Below are 25,103 nucleotides of genomic sequence, written 5' to 3' on the forward strand. Positions count from 1 at the left end.
CTAAACAAATATGTGAGAGACAACAGCAGATGCACTTTTTCACTGGAGGAAGTGTTATTATGAAATATGGATTCGTATTTTAGTTAAAAAAGTTTTAATGCTGTATTTGTTTCATCTTTTGTCTTCTCCAGATGTTCACTGATGGACTGGAGTGCTGTGGATTATTGTGATGTTTTTATCAGACTCTCATTCTGACGGCACCCATTCACTGCAGAGCATCCGTTGATGAGACACTGATGCAATGCTACATTTCTACAAACCTGATGAAGAAACAAACTCATCTACATCTCGGATGACCTACAGGTGAGGAAATGTTTGACAAATTTGTAATTTTTTTTTGTTTGTTTTTGAACTGTTCATATTTTCCTTGATTACATAAATCAAGTTTTTTTTTTTTTAATGGAGGTTTTGGAATAATAGTAATAAACATAAAAGAAGATATTATTGTCTTCCGAGTCTTGTCTAATTACATGCGTCTTTAATTGGTTTTTAAATGTTTTCCTGGAAAGCAAGACAAAAATGTACTGATTTGGAGGTTTGGGCAGAATACAGAAGGACTGAAGCACAAGAGTGTTTGTTGTTGTAATATATGAGCGTGTGGTCAGTTGGCGGTCCGGTCTTCATGTAGGATCAGCCAGAGACTGAAAGCGAGCGTGTCGTGCGTTGGACTGCCAGCTCAGGGTTTGGTTTCTAACTAAAACATGCACAAGGTCCAGAACTGCGACTCAGAGCCGGTCAAGATGAATATTTAAAGGAACTGTTTTAAGTTTGCACACCACAGTAAACATGGTAATGCAGAAGTTTGAGCCAAAAAATTGCAAAAATGCACAATAACAAAAAATGTGGTGTGGCCAAAAAATGCCCATATCTGCAATTCATTTGCTCCATTTAGCCTTTTTTTTTTTTTTGCAAAGAAAATTTCTTGCATATAAATGTCTGTCTTATTCTAGACAAGGCAGTCTACTTTGGTTCAAGAGCAGAGACAAAACCGTAACTTCATCTTCTCTTTTATGCTGATGTTACAGGTCCTAAAATAAACCTCTTTAACTGAATTTATGTGACTCTTTGCTTCCAGAATATCTTTCCATTTAAATTTTTAGACTGAATGTGAAAATATTTCATAATAGTGTAATCAAAACAATCAACATTCAGTCAAATATGAATTTATGAAACCTATATCAGTCAGAGAGTGCGACACTTTAATGCTTTTTTTAATACTTTTGATGTAGGTTTCTACTTAAAATACTGTAAATTTTAATTAAATTATTTCTGCAGATAAATGCCTTGCCTCGAATATGAATTTCTACATTGTGTCTGCATATATTTGCACTCATTACATAAACTATATAATAGTAGAATATTATGCTTCCTACTTCCTTATGTTTTTTTTATTTTTTATAATTCTGATGATTTTGATATTTGCATCAGTTTTTTTTTTTTGCTTTATTATTGACATGAAACACTCACCCGTGGTTGTCCATGAATTATTGATTATAAAGACTTTCTAATACTGTATGATCCACCAAATAAATTTGACATTTCTTCTTATATTCACAGACAAATTGAAGTCAGAGCGACAGTTTGATGCTCTTCTGGAGAAATAAAATGATGGATGTTTTATTTTCATCTGGAAAACTAAGACCAAAAAAAAACATTGATGTTAATCCCAATAGTAGTAGTTTATAAACCGTAAAATAGATTCATATGCTGTTTTATGTGCTTAATTGAATGTGCATGAATTACAGATAATTTCAGTGTTTATATAAATATTTATTTGTAACTATTATTAATTATTACTTATAGGTTTGCTTCATTGCATTTTGGAGAAGCTCTGATGATACATCTCTTCTTACCATGTTCCTGTTTTTAATCCATTTTTATTTATTTTAACAAGGCCATAAAATCACATTATATACATTTTCACCTTTTTATATAAAATGTCTTCCTACGATTTTTATTTTCGATCTTAGAACTGTTTTTCTTTAGGACCTGATGTATTTAACGCGTGTGAAAAGTAATGCAAAAAGCCAGGCTCATAAACTCCAAATGCTGTGGGCAATAAAATGCAGTGAGTATTTTAAGAGGAAAAACTTGCACACATAAATAATATACATTTTTGAAATATCTGAAATGTAGATTAACTGTACACGAATGCAAAATTATGTTTGTGACAGATGCATATATATATATGTATATGTGTGTGTGCTTATGCATGTATGTATCTAATTTATTATAATTATTATTATTATTGAAGGTTATATTTATTACAAGCTTAACATAATGTGATGCATATTACAAATTGAGCCAAATGCTACATAAAATAAAACTAGTTTTTAGTGTTTAAATCAACCAATGCATTCCAAACTCAAATAGACAATGAACTACTGCACCAAAACAATCAGACTGAATCGAGTTATTCTTTAATTAATGTTGTTTTTCCCTGAGTTGCACAGTAAAAACATTTCTCCCCAAAAAACTTTAAAATAGAATTCAAGTAAATTTAGAAACAAACATGCAAATTTTGGCTATGATTTTGGCATTACACAGTGTGGCTTGTTTCTTATGAGAGAATTACGTCTGTAACCGTTTAAATTAAGCCATGTGACTCTTGTTTTGTTTAATTCGCTTTAAAGCTAACTTTAATAAATAATGATCCAATTAGATAGTCCTGAGGCGAACAAAAACATTAAAATAAAAATAAATCAGTTTGTCACTGATATCCGAGTCCAGACACAGTGGTCAGTCTCTGTCCATAAAGAGCGTACGGAGAGTAAAACGTGCCGGTGGCGGCGGGAACCGGAACCGGTGCACCACCCGATGTAAACGGGCTTTTAGAGTAGGGATGATACCGTGAGCCGAGCCCGAGATGAGGGGTCCTGAGCGCCAGCGGGGCTCCTGGCACATGACAAGCCATGGCTAAAGAGTTGGGATATCCCATAACCAGTTTCTCAGCAAACGCAGTGTGAGTCCGCAAATGGCTCAGAAGCTCCTCCGAGGACGAGAAGCGCTTGTCGCACGGACCGTTCGCAGAAACCCAGTTGCAAATGTGCGTCTGGGAATCATTAGGAAGCAAGAAGCCATACGGATATAACGGGTGTCCCGGGAATGAGGGTGCAGAGGGGGATGACGGGTGCAGGGAGTGGCTGGGGTACATAAGTGGGTATCCGGATTTTAAGGCCACGGCCGCGCTGTCGTGAGAGCCGCTGGGTGATAGATGGCTAGCACAGTGGTAGCTCAAGCAGAACGGGTCTCTACAGAGACCGCTGGACATGATGGATGGAGGTGACGCTCCGGCGAGGGGACTGGACCCTGCCTTGCTGCTGAGAGCATTGATAAACTGACCGCTGCCGGGTTTGCTCGGATCCAGAGTCACGCCGTGGGATAGGAAGGGTTGAGGGTAAGTGGGATACGTGAGGGCTCCGGGGTACGGTGTGAATACGGTGTGACCCGGTCTGTAAGGGGACACCGGCGCAACGAGTCCGGATCCGAGAGTGGATGACACTGAAGACGCCGGGATGCTGTCGGACACGGATGGTTTGGAAGAATCCTGTTTGCTCATCTCGCTCTCGGTTCTCGTTCCGGATGCATCCGGCGTTTTAGCCGCGTCACGTTCCTTCCTCCCTGATCCGGGTTGAGGAGAGACGGAGCTGCAGGAGCTCGGGCTCCGAGGCGTCACCGGCCGACAGGAGGCACTCGGAACACGGAATCCCGATTTATCCGTGTCTTTCCTCTCGGACAATTTGCCATATGGCTTGAAACTAGATTTGTCCTCGCCACAGATATCGCTGATCTTCAGCGGACTGGATTTGCAGTCTTTGTCCGAGGCGACCGCCGAGAGTTTGGAGGAGGACGGGGGATCCGACTTCCCGATTTGGGAGCATGTTTGTGCGAGGAGGGCGAGGGGACTCTTCTTGGCATCCAACTGTGAAAATAAAGAGTTTTAAGTATATAAATATTCAAGATAATAAGTATGAATTAAATTAAAATAGAAAATAAAATTATATAAAATCTATTAGAATTACTATATGTGTCACTGTAGCACAAAAGCAGTCCGAAGTCTCTGGGGTTTATTTGTAGCAATAGCCAGCAATACACTGTATGGATCAGAATTATAGATTTTCCTTTTATGCCAAATATCATTGGGATATTAAGTAAAGATCATGTTCCATGAAGATATTTCGTAAATTCCTACCGTACATATATTAAAACTTAATTTTTGATTAGCAAAATGCATTGCTAAGAACTTCATTTGGACAACTTTAAAGATGATTTTCTTAATATTTTTAGTTTTTTGCACCGTCAGATTCCAGGTTTTCAAATAGTTCTGTCTCAGACAAATAATAAAATCCAAACCCAACAAACCATGCATCAATGGAAAGCTTATTTATTCAGCTTTTGGATGATGCATAAATTGACCCTTCTGACTGGTTTTGTGGTTCAGGCTCACATATTGTATATACATATTTACAAATATTCAAAATCATGTTTTCCAGATTACATGTGCATTTAATGCAGAAAAAGGCATAATTCATGTTTTGAAACTGAGTGTGACTCTGGAGTCTTAAATCTAAAACACTGCAGAGACATTAAATCAAATGTCAGGAGGGTTTTATTATATCCCTCTGTACAGACAATACAATGTGTTTCCATACAGCAACATCCATTGTTTTCCTTCACTTTATAACTAATATAATTGCACTACTGGAAACAGGCCAGCTTTGAGGAAACAATTAAAATTATATTATTATTATCACTTTTCTTTTTATCCAAGACTCCACATTTCATTAAATGTACGATTTTGTTTCTGCATACTTAATACATCAAATGTATGTTTTTGTTCACAGAGCACCTATACTTTGTCTTTCAGAATTGTTTACAAAAATGTATCAAATTTAAGCTTAATCAAGAAATTATTAATACATCTGACAACACAATGTAACAGCGTGATGCAATTCCTCATTGGAAATTATATAAATTAGAAACTTTATCGTAATTGTTCACGCAAAAACACTAACATTTGTTTCGTTTTTATTCTACAGAGAGCAAAAAGAGCTCGAGCGGTTATCGTTAGCCTACTATACTGAATTATAATTAGCCTAAAATTATTTTTTTACTCATTTTGAGGTTGTAAGAATTCGAAATTTATAAATAGCCCTATATAAATTCATAAAACAGGCATGGAATTAATTAGGATAAATGAATAGCCTACTATTCACGGTTTTTGTTTATATGTAGTTAAATGTTAAACGTTTCCCAAAAAAGCTACTTTTGTAATCAGATCGTTATTTTACGTAAAAAATACAAAGGCTACATAAATACAAATAATAATAGCACATGATCAAAAATATATCGTTTTAACATATTGCTTAAGTAGTTTGAATAGGCTACTACATTTGTAATTGGATCGTTATTTTACGTTAAAACTACATGCATAAATAAAAATAATAATTAGTAAAAAAAAAAAAATATCCTATCGTTTAAACACATTGCTTTAAAGGGTTAAAAATAACCTTTAAGAAATATTAGTGTATTTCCCATATGACACGGATGCGTATTCATGACAATAAAGAACGCAGTGAAGAAATATAAACACTCAAGCGTTACCGTCCTCGGAAAGTGTCCGCTTGAACGTTCACGTTACCTCTATGGGGCTGACGGGAGCGGACGGTAACGGCTGCAGATAGTCCGGGTGCAGGATGTGTCCGGTGCGCGCGCTCAACATCTTCAACGCTTTAACGGGCAAACGATCCGTGTGTGCAGGAACGGTTCCCTGTGTCGCTTCTGGAGATCAACTACACTAAACACAGCAGACTCTGGAAACAGTGTGATCATGTCCCACTTCTGTCCGTGTGTTCAGGAAACGCATCTGTGCACAGACCAAAAGTAGCTCCCAAGATGCCAAACAAATAATATGAGAAAAACAGAATAATCCTTAAAGGTTGATGCTGGGAGAGTCGAAGAGGGAGAGTCTAGAGCGCATCTTCTCTTCCGCGTCGCGCGCTCACATTGAGCTCAACTCCGCGCACCAGAGATTAAAGCTTCCGGCACCGGCCAATCACAGCGCGGCGTGGCATGATTGACAGCTCCGGGGGAGGGGCGTCGCCGTTGTGGGCGTTTGTTTTGACCATAACAAATCACATATTCTTATGAAATAATTTCTCTTTAAAATGAACAACACTAGCAGTACAACAATAGCAGTGATAAAACAGTGTAAATACAGCTGGAAAACAGGATCAAATCAGATTTATTAATTATCCATGCCCCAGTGCATGATGGGAACACCAGTATCAGAAAAGTCGAGTTGGTTTAACTTATTTTCATAACGTTTATATTTACGCTTTAACTACTGCAAGCTTGAACTGATTACCAATATAGAAATGAACTTAGTTTAAAAAAATTATTCCCCAAACTGATTTTTAATTGAAACTACATTTGTTTTTCTGTAGTAGTTAGAATCATTTGATCAGTGCTCAAAAGCAGGTCAGATGACTACACAGGCTCTAAACTGTCACATCAGAGCTATAAACTACAAGCTTGCACCAGTTTAACCGGCCTCTAATAAAAATCACAGCACTCCGATGACACGTCCAACAAATATTTCCATAAAGCCCAGGCGTATAAAATAAATTAAATTAGAGAAGCAAGCATTAAATGTCATATTTCTGGTGATGCAAAAATATGTGTTACAACTCCAGCAGTTAAACCTATGCATCTGGGAGTATTAATTGTTTACTAATGCAGTGTTGATGGGGGGCCGCTGCTGATGGATGAGCGGGGGGTTGCTGTTCTCAGCTTTGGCTGTCAGCTCTGGGTTCTGCCCGTGAGTTATTAGGGCCAGAAACTCCCCCTTTATTGTGCGGGTGATGGATGACGCCCAGCACACAGACGTCATTCCGTAATGGGAACACGTTTCAGACGGGCCATATTTCACCACATTTAACTAGAAAGTTTCGAACGCCTCCTCGATATTTCACATCCCTCTGGCATATTTATGGAAAACTCCAGGCATGCAGATATAATAACACACTACAGCGTGTAGAACTAAACAGACAGAATAGGGCACAGACAGCTTTACTGAAGCTAAAGATGTTCATCTGTTTTATAAAGTTAACTCTGATTTTCAGTAAATCCTGTGTTTAATGTGCATGCAATTTAATGCATTTTGCCTTGTTTATTTTTTTAAGTCTTCAAACTTGTTTGACCTGCTGGGGATAGGAAATATAACTGCTACTAAAAATATTATTTAATATTAAACATTTACTTGCTTGTTGTTGTTGTTGTTGTTTTTTTTATATGTATTAACGGTATCCACATAATCTATTGAGAAGTTATGCCCTTAACAGAAAGCAGAATATTAATAATCAGGTATTTAATTAACATTATATTCAGATAACATATTTTTTTAATTTTATTTTGATATTTTTAAATACATTTTTTTTTTTGAATTGGACACAAAATTGGAAATAAGATTATTGAAGCATTTTAAGTATTTAGACACTTAATATTAATAATCAGGTATTTAATAAACATTATGTTCAGAGAAAATGTGAGCAGGATCTATTTTATTTTGTTTTTATTTTATTTTTTGGTACATTTTATTTTAAAGTATCTAAATAGGAAATGTGGAGTATTCAGACACATAATATTAATAATCAGGTATGTAATTAATATTGCAATTAATTATATTCAGATAACATATGACCATGTTCTATTTTATTTTATTTTGATATATTTAATGTAATCATTTTTTTGTTTTTTTACATTTCTGAATTGGACACAAAACTGGAAATAAGATATTCATTATTTTGAGTATTCCCACACTTAATATTCATAATCAGGTATTTAAATAACATTATATTCAGATAACATTTGATCATGCAGCATCAATTTGGTTTTGTTTTATTTTAAATAATATTTAGTTGGAAATAAAATGTACATTGAATATTCAGACACTTGAAAATGATCAGGTATTTATTTATTTATATATATTTTTTAGATAACATGTAACCTGGTTCTGATGATGTTCTAATATTTATAAGATGTTTATAAGATACATTTTACATTGCGCACTGGAAAAATTATGTATGAGTCTAGGCCCGTTTTGTATTGTACAGTAAGTAAACCCATAAATCTTTCTTTGCATGTTCAGAGAGCAGTAACAGATAAGCGTTGTAATTGAGTGTATTGCTTTTATTGGGAATTGGAAACTCTGGAGAGACATTGATTTGTTCAGCAGATCGTGTGAAGCTCTGCTCATTATCTCCTCCTCATTAATCTACGCCAGAGACACATCGAGCTGGACCTGATGAGGTAGTAAAGAAAGAGAAAACACCATTAAGCACCACAGAGCACATGCAAACATATGGTAAGCTGCTTTCCCTGGACGGGGTTGAAATAAATAAAGCTGTGTGCAAACGAGGAGGAAGAAAACACCAGCCTGTTCATCTTGCTCTGGTGAAACTAACCTGAAAACACACAGTCATTCTTACACTTAGGGCTAATGTGGCTTTAACTTGTGGCTTTAATGCTAAAAGAAACAAAAGCAAGCAAAATCCCATTTGTATTTAATTTAATAATTTTTTTACATGTATTTAAATAAAGTGTTATTCTATCTTATTAATTTTTTTTGTATTTATTTAGCTTTTTTGTCATTTGATTTGATTGTTTAATTTTATATATTTTTATTTTATAATTTTTACATTGTCACTTAATTCTACCGCCATTTTTTATTTAATTTTATGTATTTATGTATTGTTTTGTTATTTTTTATTATGATTTTATTTTTTATTTTATTTTAGCAATTTATTTGATTCATTTTTACATTTTTTTTTTTTTAAGATCTGAATTGGACAATTAATGGGAAATAAGATATAGAGTACTTTGAGTATTCTTGCACTCAAATTCATGTCTTAATTTTCTGAATGCCATAACTTTTGTTTTGAGGAAAGCTCCTGCAGCAGATGACACCAAATGTTGATGTTCTGTTTTGATATTGGCGTAGTAGTCTAATGCAAAGACATTCAGACATATTGTAGTGTCACACGTGTGTCTCAATACTTTCTTCGACTGCTGTGTGGTCTAACAGCTCTTGTCATTAGTGCAGAGAGACAGGCTGTAATACTGGCACACATCGACAGACTGAAGCGTTCGCTCTGACACACAGACAGTCAGCTTTAGAGCAGAGAAAGGAGACATTCATGCCATCTAAGCTGTCATTGTATACCCTCTTAAAGCCCTCAAATCAACAGATGCAAAAGTCAGATGCAAAGTGCCACGAACGTATGGAGATTTCATTGTGCATCGCTGCTTGTTAGGTTTAGATTGTGTGCTTTTGTCTTTTTAGTAGTAGATACGTCTATATAGTTTTTAATTCATTTGTTTTTCCATTTTAGTTATTTCAATACATCAAGTTACACTAAATGAAAATGAGAAATGATGCTTTGGCAACTAGTATAAATAAAAGTGTTTTAAACTAAATTTTTATTTCAGCAATCTTTTCGTTTTAATGATTTAATTTTAGTTAATCATGATTTTTTTTTTTTTTTTTGTTAAAATTTTAGTTTTAGTTAACTATAATAATGCTGTTAACAGTTACTTTTTTCTCCCGAATCTATTAAACATAATGTTACTTGAAGTCCCAGTATGACATTAATATAATGTTTCAATAATTTAACAACATATTTGCATGTTTATAGTTCTGTGATGTTTGGTTATGGTCACACGACATGTGAATATTTTATTTTGAAATTCTTTATGCTGCACGTCTTGGCCCAAAATATATATATTTGTCAAATATTGTATATATATCGTCTATAGTGTCTCATGAAAACTATATCTACATATCTAAAAGTGTATTTATAAATGATATTGAGATTTCAGGTTTGTTTTAATTAGACACATTTTCTTATTTTACATTAAATTGAATAGCTTTTCATCTCCATTCGGGAAAACTTGATCTATAGTTTAAACTTTACATGCTATTAGTTAAAGCATAAAAGATGCATAACTTACAGGCTTTTTTTGTCAACTTAAAGCAATGCACTGCATGCTTTTGAATGTAAAAATGCATTGCTCTATAGAAAGTCATGGGGTTTGAAACTAATACGTAACTGATGAGAGTTTTCTCTGCATCTTAAACTCTGAGCTGACGAGAGTCATTCCTGCGAGCTGATCTACAGCAGAAAACCACTTTGAGAAGACATGCTTTCATCTCTACAGCAGGTGCGTCTCAGGTGCGTCTCGTCTGCAGCGTTAACCCCTTCAGGCCCTAACTAACGTCTCAAACTCTCTAAACTCTTCCAGTCAGTCTGAGAGGTGTGACTGTGGACAGACCTTTTTCTTCATTTTTTTAAGGGTGTCTTATTAATTAGTTAAAGCCGTGGACCTCGGAGACTCGTCAAGACGCTGGATTACAGACGGACATTTGAGTTATCAGCAGGTGTGTCCAAAAACCGCCTGACTTCAGTTCTGCCTCCCAATACATCTGACGAGTCTGGCATCCTCCAGCAGCGCTGGAACGAATTCCTGCAACGTCTGCCGTATTATTGTCAGAAGAAGACTTTGAAAAATCCTGATGTTCTGGAAGCTCTTCAGTCTTGTGAGGATCATTTGACGCAAAGTATCTTCAAGACGAGTCGACATACAACTTAACAGACAACTGACATACAGTACAACTCATAGCAGTTATGATCAGCTTTAAATAATAACCACACAGCAGCAGTTTTTCAGCCGGTTCAGGCCTTTTGTTGTTGTTGCATTTGGCTTTTTGACTAAAACGACATCACCAGTTTTTAAACTCTTTTTTTTTTTTTTACGCTGTAGGTCACTTATGAGGAGAACTGGGGTAGATTTGACTTTTTTTGCTTATTGCTAGTAAAAATCAAACATAATTACAAAGTAACAAGTTTAACGCCTTTACTGTTTTAGTTTCCTATTTACATACAGTATCTCCCTTTTTTCATTCTCATTTCTATTTAATTTAAAATTTTTGCTTAGTTTACACTTTCTTTCCTTTCCTGATTCCTTCACATTAAACTATTCAAGAAACAGATTCTTGATTCCTTTTTCATTTCACTTTTGCCATTCCAGTTACTTTTCTACTTCCTTCCTGTTTTCTTTCCTTCCTCTCTCATTTTCTTGTCTTTTTTGGTTTCTTTACTTACACTTTCATTTCCTTTTTTAATTTCTCTTTTCTTTTTATTTCATATTCCTTACTCTACTATTTTAATTTCCTATTTACGCTTCTTCCGTCTTCCTCATCGGTTTAATTTGACATCTTTGCTTCTTAATTTTTTATCGTTTACTGTTTCCTCATTCCTTTATTTTTTCCTTACTTGTTTCCTTTTGTTTACATTTTTTCTAATTTCACTTCCTGTTTCTCTTACTTTTAGAGTTCTAGTTTTTTTTTCCCTTCATTTTTCCTTTCCTTATTTCCAATTCCTTTGGCTATTTACATTATTTTTCCCTTTCCTGTTTCCTTCCAATTTGGCACTGACGGTCATTCATGTAAAATAAGTACAAGGTGACAATGTTAATGAGGCACGTTTACTCTCCAGAATTGAAACATCTTCAACATAATACCATTTCATGATGAATGTTTCAGGGCTTCAGGTTTCATTACAGCTCTGCAGTCGTGCACAGGTTTGAAGCAGCATGTCTCTGTCCTGTATGAGTTGGATTTGTGCATCATGTCTCTCGTCAGCGCTGAAGTTAGCCGTGTCTGTGTCTCATCAGAATGAATGATTAAGTGTGAAACGGGACGGGAGGCAGGCTGCCTGATCTCTCGCTCTCTCGCTCCTTTACACCAAATCAATGGTGGCCTGTGGAGCGCAGGGCCTGATGCTCACTGACTCTTTCATGAGGATGTTTGAAGCTCGGAAGATCATGAGGAGAGAGTCAGTCGCTGTGAGTAACTCACATAAACCCACACGCTTCGGTTTGATCTGTATTTACCCTTAACTTTCAGATTAGAGTGTTGCTTCTGTTGCATCAATAATGCAATACATACAAATCAATTACAGTCTGTGCAGAATTCAGATAAGATCTAACAGAAAGTCTGAAAATGTATCCATATTGGTTACATTTTTATATTTGAATTCTATCCATCCATCCATCCATCCATCCATCTATCTATCTATCTATAAATCGGTGTCTGTCTGTCTATTTAGTTACTTTGGTTATTTGTTGATTGACTTAAACTACTTCAGTCTGTGTGCATTGAATTTAATACACGAGTTTCACAGTTTGAGTTGAATTACTGAAATAAATGAACTTTCTAATTTATTGATATTATTATTATTTATTTATTGAGATGCACATATATTTAAATGTGTTTATCATCTGTCTGTCTCTCTTTCTTGAATCCTAATGCTGTATTTTCAGGTTTAAATGTTCTTTACTCAGGTTTAAATGAGTGGTTGATGGATGTAGGTGTGTGTGTTGGAGGGTCTCTCTCTCTCTCTCTCTCTGTGTGTGTGTGTGTGTGTGTGTGTGGTTCTGATGTCCCCTGTATCGTGCCGTGGTGTTAATGAGTGTCTCGGCTCCTGTGGAGTTGAAATGTTAGTTACACACTGTTGACCCGTGTGCTTCCCAAATGATCTGGCTCCAGGGTTTAGAGTTTACACCGGACATCAAGTGGTGATTCAACACCGTCCCAAAATCTTGATGGGTTCATGCTGTCAGCAGCAAATAATTCTCCACATAAAGCACATTGTGCCCAATAGAGATCATGATGAGAGCATGTCATACAACCTGTCCATGGCATCTGATTCATCGACCAGCTCCAGATACCAGAGTTTGAAATGGAAAGGGCTTTTCCTGAAAAAAAAGTGGTTAGTTGCATTTTCATAATTTTGCATAGCATTGTTTTATGATTTGTTTTTCTTCTGTCTGTCATTATATCTAGTGCGCAGTCGAGCATTCAAGCCTTCGTACAAACGCAGGAACCGACTGAACGTCACTGAGACCACAGTAATCAATCTGACTGACTTACTGGAATCCAGCAAAGATTTTAGGCATTTAAAGGCCCTCGAAGAACTGAAGAGCCATGAGAAATAAAAGAGAATCAACACCAATACATTTTATTTACATATAATGATGTTATTATTGTTAACGCAAACTAAAACCATATGTTTCTTGAAATACACGTTAACTGAAATAAAATAAAAACAAACTTATTTCAGGTACACTAAGGCAACATTTCCATTTTTGGTTGGTTTAAGTTGAATAACTGAAATTTCTAAAAGAAAATGAACTAAAAACTAAAACTAATAAAAGTGACAAACACACTAAAAATAAATAAAACTTTAACTAAAATTAAAGTAAAAATATAAAATACAATTTTATATATATATATATATAATTATAATAATGATGATTAGATGCTAGTATTTTGATTTATACCATGATAATAAAAGATTACTACATGTATGCATCTACAAAAGTCCCTAATAATAATTAGTAAATTTATTTTTTTAAATGGACACATGGAAAATGTAAATAATAATAATTTAAAAAATATATATTTTTTAAAAATAGCTTTTTTTATTTTCTTTTTAAATTTTCTTTTTGCTAATTTTATTATTATTATTATTTTTTTTACCTCTTTCTTAGGCCGTGTTTGTGGTTCAGTCTGTTTATGAGCTGAATATCCACACATCTTGTTTTACAGTTTTACATTTTCCCGACTTGTTTGAGAGAACCTAAAGGGTCAGATGAAGTAGAGCAAGCTGAAAGCAAGCGTTTCTCCAGCCAGTGTGAAATCAAGTATTTGCTGTGAGATTGATGAGGAGCAGATCTGTGGCTTTCAGCATGTGATTCGAGCTCTTATTCACTCGAACACAGCTGCTGTGCTGCGGTTACACGCCGACCGCTTCAGGTGTAAATCAAACACCACGCTGCTATAATCACACACTCTTATTGTGCCTTCTAGTTGAGCTGAACTCCTAAAACCCAACAGATACACTCAAAACACCCACGTTTATTTAAAAGGCCAACTCAAATTCTCCAATGAAGTGTGAAGTCTACAATAGTTTGTGAACTAACATGCATAAGTTTTATTTAGTAATTTGACACATGCTGAATGAGTTAAAACTTGATTTTATACATGCATTCCAATAAGACAATAAAAAATAATGTGTGTATTATGTGTAAAAAATATACTCAGTAGACTTATTAAAAATCAAATGTATTATTATTATTATTGCCTCCATGAATGTAAAAAAAAATCTCCATTTAAAAATTAATAATTATTCAAATAAGGACTTTTGTAGGTGCATGCATTTTGCAATCCTTCATAATCATGGAATAGACCAAAATACCAACATCTAGTGTAAACAGTGTTATTTTACCATCATTGATATGCTACCGTTTTTATATTTATTGTCTTCACTTGAATTTCCGTCAAGGATTAAAATCAAAAGTTGAGGAAACCTAAAGCCTATATGCAATCAGAATGAGGTCACATGGTTTGAGGGGAGGAGTTATAGAGTAAGGGACTGATGACATCAGCAGAAAAGAAAAGTTGTTGCAAAAGTAGAGCGATGTCATATCAGTCACCTTTCGTCTCTCTGATGAATTCCTACTTTGTTAAACATCTTCATATTTGTTGATTTAAAATTGTAACTTTATTTCAGGTTTTTCATCCAAACATTCTGAACACTGAAGGGACAGATCCACACCCTCTGAACTGACTTCCAATAACTCCTTCCCCAAACACACACACACACACACGGCTGTGTGAAAAGGTTAATACGTTTTAAGATCTTGTGTCGAGACTTTAGTGAGAATTTAAAGCTGTGACATTTGCGGTGCAGCCGTTTGTCACAGCGCTGGCTAAAGAGAAGAACATCAGCAGACTTCACTGACCTCAGACTGACCCCGACACACAACAGCTGCGAGTCATGCCTCATGCATTCACTCAGGCCGTTCAGAGTGCTTCTAAAACTATGTGATTACTTCTCAAATTCAGACCTTTCTTTGCTGAAAATCTACTCACCTTCAGTCCATCCGAGATCAGGATGAGTTTGTTTCTTCGTCAGGTTTGTGTGGCTGGATTTTGATGTGAGAGACAACAGCAGATGCACTTTTTCACTGGAGGAAGTGTTATTATGGATTATAGACTCTATGTATTTGAGTTAAAATCATCTTAATGCTGGATGTGTTTCATCTTTTGTCTTCTCCAGATGTTCACTGATGGACTGGAGTGCTGTGGATTATTGTGATGTTTTTATCAGACTCTCATTCTGACGGCACCCATTCACTGCAGAGGATCCGTTGATGAGACACTGATGCAGTGCTACATTTCTACAAACCTGATGAAGAAACAAACTCATCTACATCTCGGATGACCTGAGAAAAAGCACATTGCCATTTCTGGCTGAACTAGACTCCTTTAACAGATCACTAACCAGAGGTATTTTGCATCTTTGGGTCTGAAGTGAGATCAATTATTTCATTCAAATTTCTGGATAGTTTATTGCTAGCTCTTTGTTCCTCAGGTGTGTGTGTGTGTGTCCTTGAGCAGGTGGGACTGCAGACGTGTCTCTCACCTGTGCTAATAGTTTTGCTTTGATCAGCTGACAGCTCAGATTTCCTTCATCAGTTCAATCACGTCTCTCTTGTTGTGGCTGTGGCTGACCGTCTGAACTGAGACTGACCTCTTACAGGAATGTTACAGGTTCGGTAACAACTGAAGATCTGCTGTCAGCCGTAATGTTGTTTACCACAAAAGACAATTTTGTGTCGTCCTTCAGTTTCTGAATGCAAACAATATTTGTGTTACATAGTACATGGAAGTAACCAGTTTACTTTCTGCAAAAAGTGGTCTGATAACATGAGGATTCATTCAATAAAAAATGTTAAATATTATTAACATTTAAATCAGCTGTTTTCTGTGAATCTGTGTTAAAGTGTAATTTATTTCTGTGATGCTCCGCTGTATTTTCAGCATCATTCCTCCAGTCTTCAGTGTCACATGATCTCCAGAAATCATGAAAATATGATGATTTACTGCTCAAGAAACAGTTTTTAAATGTTGAAAACAGTTGTGCTGCACAATATTTAATGGAAACTGTAATACATTTTATTTTTCATGATTCACAGATGGAAAGTTCAAAAGAACACAGCATTTATTTGAAAGATAACTCTTTCGTAACATTATATATGTCTTCACTGTCACTTTTGATTAATTTAATGCATCCTTAATGAATAAAAATATTAATTTCTTTCATTCTTACTTGCCAAACGTTTGAAAGGCAGTGTGTTTTCCAGGTGTCTGGAAGGGAGGGACTGATATCATCCGGAAAAGAAAGTTGGCGACTGAGTTATTATATTTTGATTAAGAGATTACAAAGACAAACAGGTTTTATTATTGGCAATGAATCATTGACAGTGAGAGCAGGAACATGCATTAGGAAAGCAAACAGTTGATTCTGAAAGCCACAGCATTCCTGTCAGAGGTCAGGACGAGGTCAGAGCGTCAGCACGAACACCAGCGCTCGCTCTTTGAGAAAATCTGCAGGAAACGTCTTACAGGATGCATGTAAATCACATGACGGCTTCTCCGTGAATCCTCAAGCTCTCAGCGGGCAATAAAACCCACCGGCAAACGAACACTTTCTCTCGCTCAACGGATGAAACAAAGAGCCGCTGTGTGCGGTGTCAGCTGATAAGATGCTCACGGTGTCATAAGAGCTTTTATATGAAGCAGATCTCAGATGTTGTGCATCGGAGCACAACAGAGCGGCCTTCATCAAACACACACACAGGCCTCACTGGATACAGATACAGTCACCGGCCGCGCTTTCAAGATCTTATCACATTAGCAGTTCATTTCCTGTGTGAAACTGCGCTGAACTGTTTTTATGGCCTTGTCCTGAAACCCAGTGAACCGTCTGCATACACAGGGAATGCTCACATTAACGTTAACATTAATAGAACTTGATGGCTACATCTTTTCAGAACATTTATTTATAGAACCATTAAATGCATTAAGTTTAAAGTTTACGTTTTTTTAAAACGTTAATACTACTTGTTTCAGAACATTTAGAAAACATTCAAAGGTAAGGTTCCTATAATGATTGCAAAATGCTAAATTGGAATGTTCAGAAAATGTTTGAACGTTCCAGTTTATTATTTTGTATAAAAGAGGTTCAGTTCCCAGAAAATGCATGCACAGATAAAATAAATAAATAATGAATATAATTAAATTTAGAGAAATAAATGAGTATAATATGAATTACAATTACAAATAAACGTAAGATAACAATATATAATATATCTAAAATTTTGACTTAAAATAACAAATAATTATATAAAATATATCTACTATTAATATTACAAACTTTTATAATAAATTAATATAAACTGAATGCAATTATTGCCAAATTAAAGTGCCAAATAATTAAATAAATACATATATAAAACTGTTATAATTTGAATACTATTATATTGTTTAATCATTTTTTGAGTCCATTTTAATTTTTTATTTTGTGTGTTTTCATTTTAACTTTAGTTGAAGTTTTGGACATTTGTGTTTTTTTTGTTTTTGTTCAATATCAATTGATATTTCAATTCTAGTCATTTTTATATTGTTTTTAGTTTATGCATTCCCAAGATGCATTGCATGAGCTCAATGTAAACAATCCAGAGAGAATCCAGACAATATAGAATCAATTCAGTTTTAAAAAGTAGCACTAAAAAGGTTCAACATATTTTTTTGTCTTAGTGAATAGTTGAAGTATATGCATTGTTTGTATGATGAATTAGAACGTGTGTGTTTGCATTGATTGATCATTAACAGGCGTTCAGGCGAACACAACCCAATCAGCTGCTGCATGTCAGAAAGTGACATCATAATCACAGTCTTCAGGCCGGATCCGTGTGTGTGACAGCCGAGTCTTTGTTCTGTGTGTTTTCCAGGCCTCACCTGTCCCCCTCCTGACAGCTCCAGCATTATCAGAGCCATTAAGAGCTTCTGAGGCCATTCAGCAGGTTTAATTACACGCTGCGGCTCAGGACACGTCATGTGCTGATCGTCAGACGCTTCAGGATTAAAGGCCTGTTTCAAACAGCACGTGAAAGCACAGTACGCATGCCTTTCTAGGGCAAAATCACTCACTCATTCACCTAAAAGTTCCCAGAATGCAGCATAACATCAAAGTGCTCCAGATATCAAAATCGCTGTACCTGGGAGTACCATGGAAATACTGATAGATTAATATAATAAATTAATATAAATGTACTTTGAACTTGGGTTTATGCATCAGAGTTATTTACTAAAACTGTAATAATTACATAATAAACTTTAACTAAAATAAAATATATAAAAAAGTAAACTTATTTTATTCACACTAGCTGCCAAGGCAACTTTTCTCATTTTCAATTAGTTTAACTTAATGCACTATAAAAAACTAAAACTAAAAATTAATAAAAACTATAGACATCTTAAGAAAAGCTTACTTCATAAAATAAAAACTGATTCAAAATTTTTACAAAAATTATAATACCATCTCAGTGATGTTTATTTATTTGTTTGTTAATTAATAAATAAATGAATTTATTTATTTAGCAGCTGTTTATATTCATAGAACCATTAATTACATTGTTAATTTATAATAATAATAATTTATATATTTTTTATTCTAATTTTTATAGAGCTGGGCAACCACTAATTGCAATTAATTGCATCGAAAATAAATGTTTTTATTTATATAATATATGTGTGTGTACTGTGTATATTTATTATGTATATACTGTATAAATACACAAACATGCATTTATATATTTAAGAATAATATGTTATGTTTATATAATAAATATATTTTTTAATATAAAACATTTCTAAATATACACTGCATGTGTATGTGTGTGTCTTTATATATACATAATAAACAGATATGGTACACACACATTTTATATTATATAATCAAAAACTTTTATTTTGGATGCGATTAATCAGTTTGGCTTTTTTAAATGAGGGATTGGGTGAGTTGTTCTATTTGTTAGGGATGTGTGTGTTTGTGAGCAGCGGATGTAAGCTGATCTGAGAGTGTAATGAGACTCTGGTAAATCTTGCAGGTCTTGGGATGCCAGCAGGCCGCTCATGTCAAGACCTGTCACATTCACCTTCACATCCTCCACCGCTAAACACAGAATCAGAGCAAAGTTCAGCTTTATCCCAGTCACACTCGGAGAATGAAGACCAATCAGAAGTCAGTATGCAAATACTACGATGATGTCATCACTGCTGGATACATTTGAAAAGTGAAGATTCTATCAGGTCAAAGAAAGGTCAGACTATAACATTACAGTGGAATATTTACAACCACCAAAACAGTTGGAGCTGAATTAATTGGAGAAGTTGAACTCAAGCCCTCTGATGATGTATGTTGTGTCTGTGATTCTGTTCTTCTTTTCTCGCTCCTCGTTTATCACGTTGATCACATTTTTCTCCACTGGTTCTTCTCTTATTTCTCAAGATGATAAATTCAGACCATGTGTGGACGAGGCCATGCACTGAGTTTTGTGTTTTGAAGTGCACACTAGTGAGCAATGTCGTAGTTCTTTGGTATATTAACATTGTATTTGTTAATTAAATACTGTAAATTTTATAAACTTCTCACAAGTTTTCTGGCAAGCACAGCTGTGTTTTATTCAAATTTTTTTTACTGTAAATGTCTCTATTTTTTTATTGTGTGTGTGTGTGTGTGTGTGTGTGTGAGTTAATGCGCATGTGAGTTTGAGTGTGTGTGTGTGTGTGTGTGTAAATGCTGTGCCAGCGGCTCCATCTCTCCTCTGAACACATGATTGATGAACTCCATCAGAGAGAGAGAGAGAGAGAGAGAGAGAGAGAGAGGGAATATGGTGAAGAGAGGAGCACAAAGAGCCGAGGCACAGTGATGGATGTGAGCTGATTGCTGTTGTTTGACACTCTCAGGTCTGTCTTACTGTTTAATGAATGAGTGTGTGTCACAGGCTCAGATCATTCACTTACACTGGGCTGCAGAACAGCAAAATTTCCTCAATGGTTTAGAAACACACTGAAGGAAGGACTTTCACTCTGATGCTGAAGTGAATCTTAGACTGATGTTCTGTCTGTAGTTCTGACATAATGTCATTTAACATCTTTCTGTCATTAAACAGATCTGCTAAGCTTTCCTGGCAGGTGTGTGTGTTTTCCATAGACAAGCAGCTGGTTCTCAATTTGACCCTTTTTTGCCAATTTCCATCCATTTTAGTTCTGAAAAATCAGCTCTGACTCCTCAAACCTGCCAGGTTCGTACCAGGAACGAGTGTCATCATCAGTGTTGGGGGTAATGCATTACAAGTAACGCGAGTTACGTAATCAGATTACTTTTTTCAAGTAACTAGTAAAGTAACGCATTGCTTTTTAATTTACAAGAAAATATCTGAGTTACTTTTTCAAAAAAGTAACGCCAGTTACTTTGTATTCCCATTTTTTGACTGACAAGCCTCCTGTTCCCATATTGGGAGAAATCAGAAGTATGGAGGCGTTGTGTGCGCTGTGTGAACATGTTACTGTAGTTCTAGACTAAATGTGAATGTGCATTAATTCATCCCACTCACAAAAAAACAAAACAGATTTAGTATTCATCAAAATTAATCAAAACAGTGAAATGCAAACTCAGAATATGACGCAAACCTGCAATAACTAAATATATTAAATAACACAAATGTATCTATTCCCATTTTATTAACAGTGTCTTTGCTGCTGACCTTTAATGATCCAGTTCAACCATACTAATAATTAAAAAATGACTTTAGATAAACTAACAATTGTGCTTCATTGTTTTTTTTTTATTGCTGAAGAGTGTTGAACCTTCTTCTCCTGTGTTCTACTGTACAGACGTGAATTTACTTTTCCTTCAGCCTGAGGTTTATTCATTACACTTTTTGGTGTGAAAGGGCTTTTACATTTGCTATAAATAGAACTTCTTATATTAAAAACAATCAAGCCCTGCTCATATTTAAAAAGTAACGTGAAAGTAACGCAAAAGTAATGTAACACATTACTTTCCATAAAAAGTAACTAAGTAACGTGTTTAGTTACTTTTTTAGGGAGTAACGCAATATTGTAAGGCTTTACTTTTAAAAGTAACTTTCCCCAGCACTGGTCATCATTAGTGACTGGAAGCAGGTATCAAAATGACTCAAAACACGCTAAATGTTTTTTTAAAAGAAGTCTCTTCTGCTCGCTAAGGCTGCGTTTATTTGGTCAGAAATACTGTAAAAATGTTTCACATTTTTACAGTGTAAAACAGCGGTTTTCTGTGTGAATCTGTGTTAAAGTGTCATTTATTTCTGTGATCAAATCTGTATTTTCAGCATCATTACTCCAGTCTTCAATATGATGATTTACTGCTCAAGAAACATTTCTGATTATTATCAATGTTGAAAACAGTCATGCTGAACAATATTTTTGTGGAAACTGATGCATTTTATTTTCTGGGATTCACAGATGAACAGAAAGTTCAAAAGAACAGCATTTGTTTGAAATAGACTAGAAATGTCTTTGATGACATTTGATCAACTTAATGTATCCTTAATGAATAAAAGTATTAATTTATATCCCCAAACATTTAAAGGTACAGTTTGTAGGACCTGCCACTAGGGGGCGCACTATCAAAACAATAACAATCGCGTGATTATAAGAAGAATATAGTAATTCTAAAAAAATGTGTAAAAAAGTAATAATAATGCTATGTTTTTTGAAAGTTATGAGAACATGAAATATTAAATAGTAATACTACTGTGATAAGAATGATCCAAAAATATAACTTGCAATGTTTTTTTTCTGTTAGCTGGTATCAAAGCTCATGATGAGATAAATACACAGAGTGACTTTTGATGTGAAATATGTTCTTAGATCTGGTGATTATGAAGTGTTTGTTCTGATGTCTGATTAAACTGTAACTCAACAGCTCTGCTGTAAGACTCCAGTCAGAGCTGATTTATGAGCTGACAGACGAGGATGTGTTTACGCTGCTGTTCTTGAACAGGTTGTGGGGTCAGATCCCAGTGTGACCTCTGCTGTGAGGGTTACAGAAGCACTGCTGAGCGCTTCTCTGTGGACTAGAGGTCAGAGGTCGCACTGTCCTTGAGTCTGGACAGATAACTGATAGGCTGAACTTAATGATTTGTGATTAGTAGCCTTGCTGTGTCCTGCCTACATAGACAGCAGTCTTCTCAGGCAGTATCCTAAATGTAGTGACTAAACTAACAAAAATGTGTTATTTTTAGTATAAAGTTCAGTATTTATTAACATTTTGAATTAGCATTTCTTTTTATATTTTCACTTTTAATCTTAGTTTAAGTCTTAGTCATTTTGCTATGTGTGTGGTTTTTTTTTTTCAAATATTAATCAAATATTTTTTCTTTCTTTTTTTAGTTTGTCATCTAATATTTATATTTTACTTTATTACTGCTTCACTTCAATTTAGGGAACGATTTCCTTTAACTTTAGTCCTTTAACTTTTTTTAAGTCCTTTTTTTCAATTAAGGAAACCTTTCTAATTGTTTTATATTTAGTACATTTAATTTTAGTTTTTGTACTTTTAATTTTATTCCTTCAACTTTTTTATTAAAATTGTTTACTAAGACAATATTTCTGAGTTTTGTTTTATTCTTTTAACTATTATTTATATTTTATTTTAATTCTAATCTATTTCAATTAAGGAATTTTTTTTTTATTAAATTAAACTTTTCTATTAAATTAAAAAAATTAAATTAAACTTATGCATTTAGCAGAAGCTTTCATCCAAAGCGACTTACAGTGCATTCAGGCTATCAATTTTTACATAGCATGTGTTCCCGGGGAATCGAACCCCCAACCTTGCGCTTGATAACGCAGTGCTCTACCAATTGAGCTACAGGAACACATAATTTTCTCTTTAAATATGTATATTTAATTTATTTCTGTTTTAATTTAAGAATTTTAGTACTTAAACTTATTTTACTAAGTCAGTTGCCAAGGCATTTTTAAGTTTAAGTTTGATTAAAGACTTTGTCCACCATCATGAATGTTTGTTTATTCACTAAGTCTTGTGTTCTCTGCATAGACACGAGTCTGCAGCACTGGCTCAAAAGAAGGCATCTCCGAGCACACATCAGACGTTGATCTCATGTTTGTGAACGCCCACAGCTTTACGGTTGCTAAAGAATTAGTGGTTGTTCTTGTTATTGGCTGGTTACTGTGTGTTTGTCAGGTTAATTAGAAGCTGCTGTGTTGGTGTCTGGTGGCCTGCGAGTGTTTGTTAACCGAGGATGCCCACGAGGGAAATTTACTCCTCCCCTCGGCTGCTGTTTTTCTCTTCTGAAGAATATGATTTTAGCTATACACTAGATATATACTTGTGTATTTATAATCTGTGCATCTCAAAAAATGTGCATATCGTGAAAAAGTTATTTTTTTGTAACTTATTTGAAGAAGTGAAACTTTCGTATATTCTAGTACATTACATGTAAAGCAAAACAAAAAGTTTTTAAAAGTTTTTTTTTATTTTGATGATTAGAGCTTACAGCTCATGAAAGTCAAAAATCCAGAACTTTTTCAAAATATGCTAATTGTTTGAGATGCACTTATGAGGTTTGATTTCTGACGCAGAGAGAAGCTGATAGCTGTAGCTCCCGTCTGTTGGTTTTGATGTATAGTTCAATTCAATTAAGTTTATTTGTAGCGCTTTTTACAATACAAATTATTACAAAGCAACGTTACAGAAAATTACGTTTCTACAATATTTTGTAGTAGCTTATAAGTGGAATAAATGAAATAAGCAGTTTTGACTTTAAAGTCAAGACTGACGTGTGATATAAACAAGTGTTGGGGGAAGTTACTTTTAAAAGTAATGCATTACAGTATTGCATTACTCCCTAAAAAAGTAACTAATTACATTATTTAGTTACTTTTTATGGAAAGTAATGCATTACGCTACTTGTGCATTACCTTTTAAACATGAGCAGGATTTGATTGCTTTTTATATAAGAAGTTATATTTATAATGAATACGTAACTTGTGTTTCTTGTAATGCGTTAGCCCCAACACTGATAAACAATAATACAGTCCCACAGTAAAAAGAGAGCAGAGCGTTTGCATAAAAGGCGTTTGACTCCATAAAAGCGTTTTGTTTTAGCTGGATGCTTCAGATCTAATTTGGTCTTGCTGGAATTTTTAGGGCAGTTCCTGCTTCTGGAAAGTCTTCAGGCCGGATGCTGCTGGAAATCCCCTTCTAGGGAACTTCATATAGCACTGCGTCTGTGTGTGTGTGTCTATATTACATAGAAACTGCGCCGCCTAGATCTTCGAAGCTGTTCATCATTATTAGCCTATTTGGACCATTAGAAAACACCTAGCAACCACATGGCTGAACTGAAACACTCGTAGCATCCTTGCATTACAGCGAGTTTTGCTCAGTCAGATTAATGTTGCATGAGCAGCATATACACCTATACATTACTCACATATACATGCATACTACTGGATGTTCAAAAATACATATATTAAATACACGTGAACACTAATATGAAATCGATACCAATAAATATAATGTTATATGGGAGGCCGTTTGAGGCCAAACCCATTGAAATAATAATAATAATTCATTACATTTATATAGCGCTTTTCTATGCACTAAAAGCACTTTACATAGTCAGGGGGTATCTCCTCATCCACCACCAGTGTGCAGCATCCACCTGGATGATGCGACGGCAGCCATATTGCGCCAGAACGCCCACCACACACCAGCTTACTGGTGGAGAGGAGAGAGAGTGATGAAGCCAATCAGCAGATATGGGGATTGTTAGGAGGCCATGATGGTCAGAGGCCAATGGGCGAATTTAGCTCTACTCTTTTCAAAAGACATCCTGGGATTTTTAATGACCACAGAGAGTCAGGACCTCGGTTTAACGTCTCATCCGAAGGACGGTGCTTGTTGACAGTATAGTGTCCCCATCACTACACTGGGGCGCTAAGACCCACACAGACCACAGGGTGAGCACCCCCTGCTGGCCTCACTAGCACCTCTTCCAGCAGCAACCTAGTTTTCTCAGGAGGTCTCCCATCCAGGTACTGACCAGGCTCAGCCCTG

At 35.2% G+C, this 25,103-nt stretch overlaps 1 protein-coding gene and 1 long non-coding RNA gene across 2 annotated transcripts; both read right to left on the minus strand.

The window, feature by feature from the left end:
* Positions 1-2,405: 2,405 nt before the first annotated feature.
* Positions 2,406-5,995, minus strand: LOC132122507 (zinc finger protein 503-like). The gene is made up of 2 exons (XM_059532864.1): positions 5,642-5,995; positions 2,406-3,922 (listed from the first exon to the last, which is right to left on the minus strand). The coding sequence occupies exons 1-2, from the start codon at positions 5,720-5,722 to the stop codon at positions 2,711-2,713; spliced, it is 1,293 nt and encodes a 430-aa protein (XP_059388847.1). The 5' UTR covers positions 5,723-5,995; the 3' UTR covers positions 2,406-2,710.
* A 2,180-nt stretch (positions 5,996-8,175) lies between these two features.
* LOC132122509 (uncharacterized) lies at positions 8,176-10,358 on the minus strand. The gene is made up of 2 exons (XR_009426390.1): positions 10,177-10,358; positions 8,176-8,460 (listed from the first exon to the last, which is right to left on the minus strand). It is a non-coding gene; the product is annotated as an uncharacterized LOC132122509 (long non-coding RNA).
* Between the last annotated feature and the right edge of the window lie 14,745 nt (positions 10,359-25,103).

The sequence above is a fragment of the Carassius carassius genome, chromosome 40, assembly GCF_963082965.1.
Source record: "Carassius carassius chromosome 40, fCarCar2.1, whole genome shotgun sequence".
In the NCBI taxonomy this organism is placed as follows: Eukaryota; Metazoa; Chordata; class Actinopteri; order Cypriniformes; family Cyprinidae; genus Carassius; species Carassius carassius.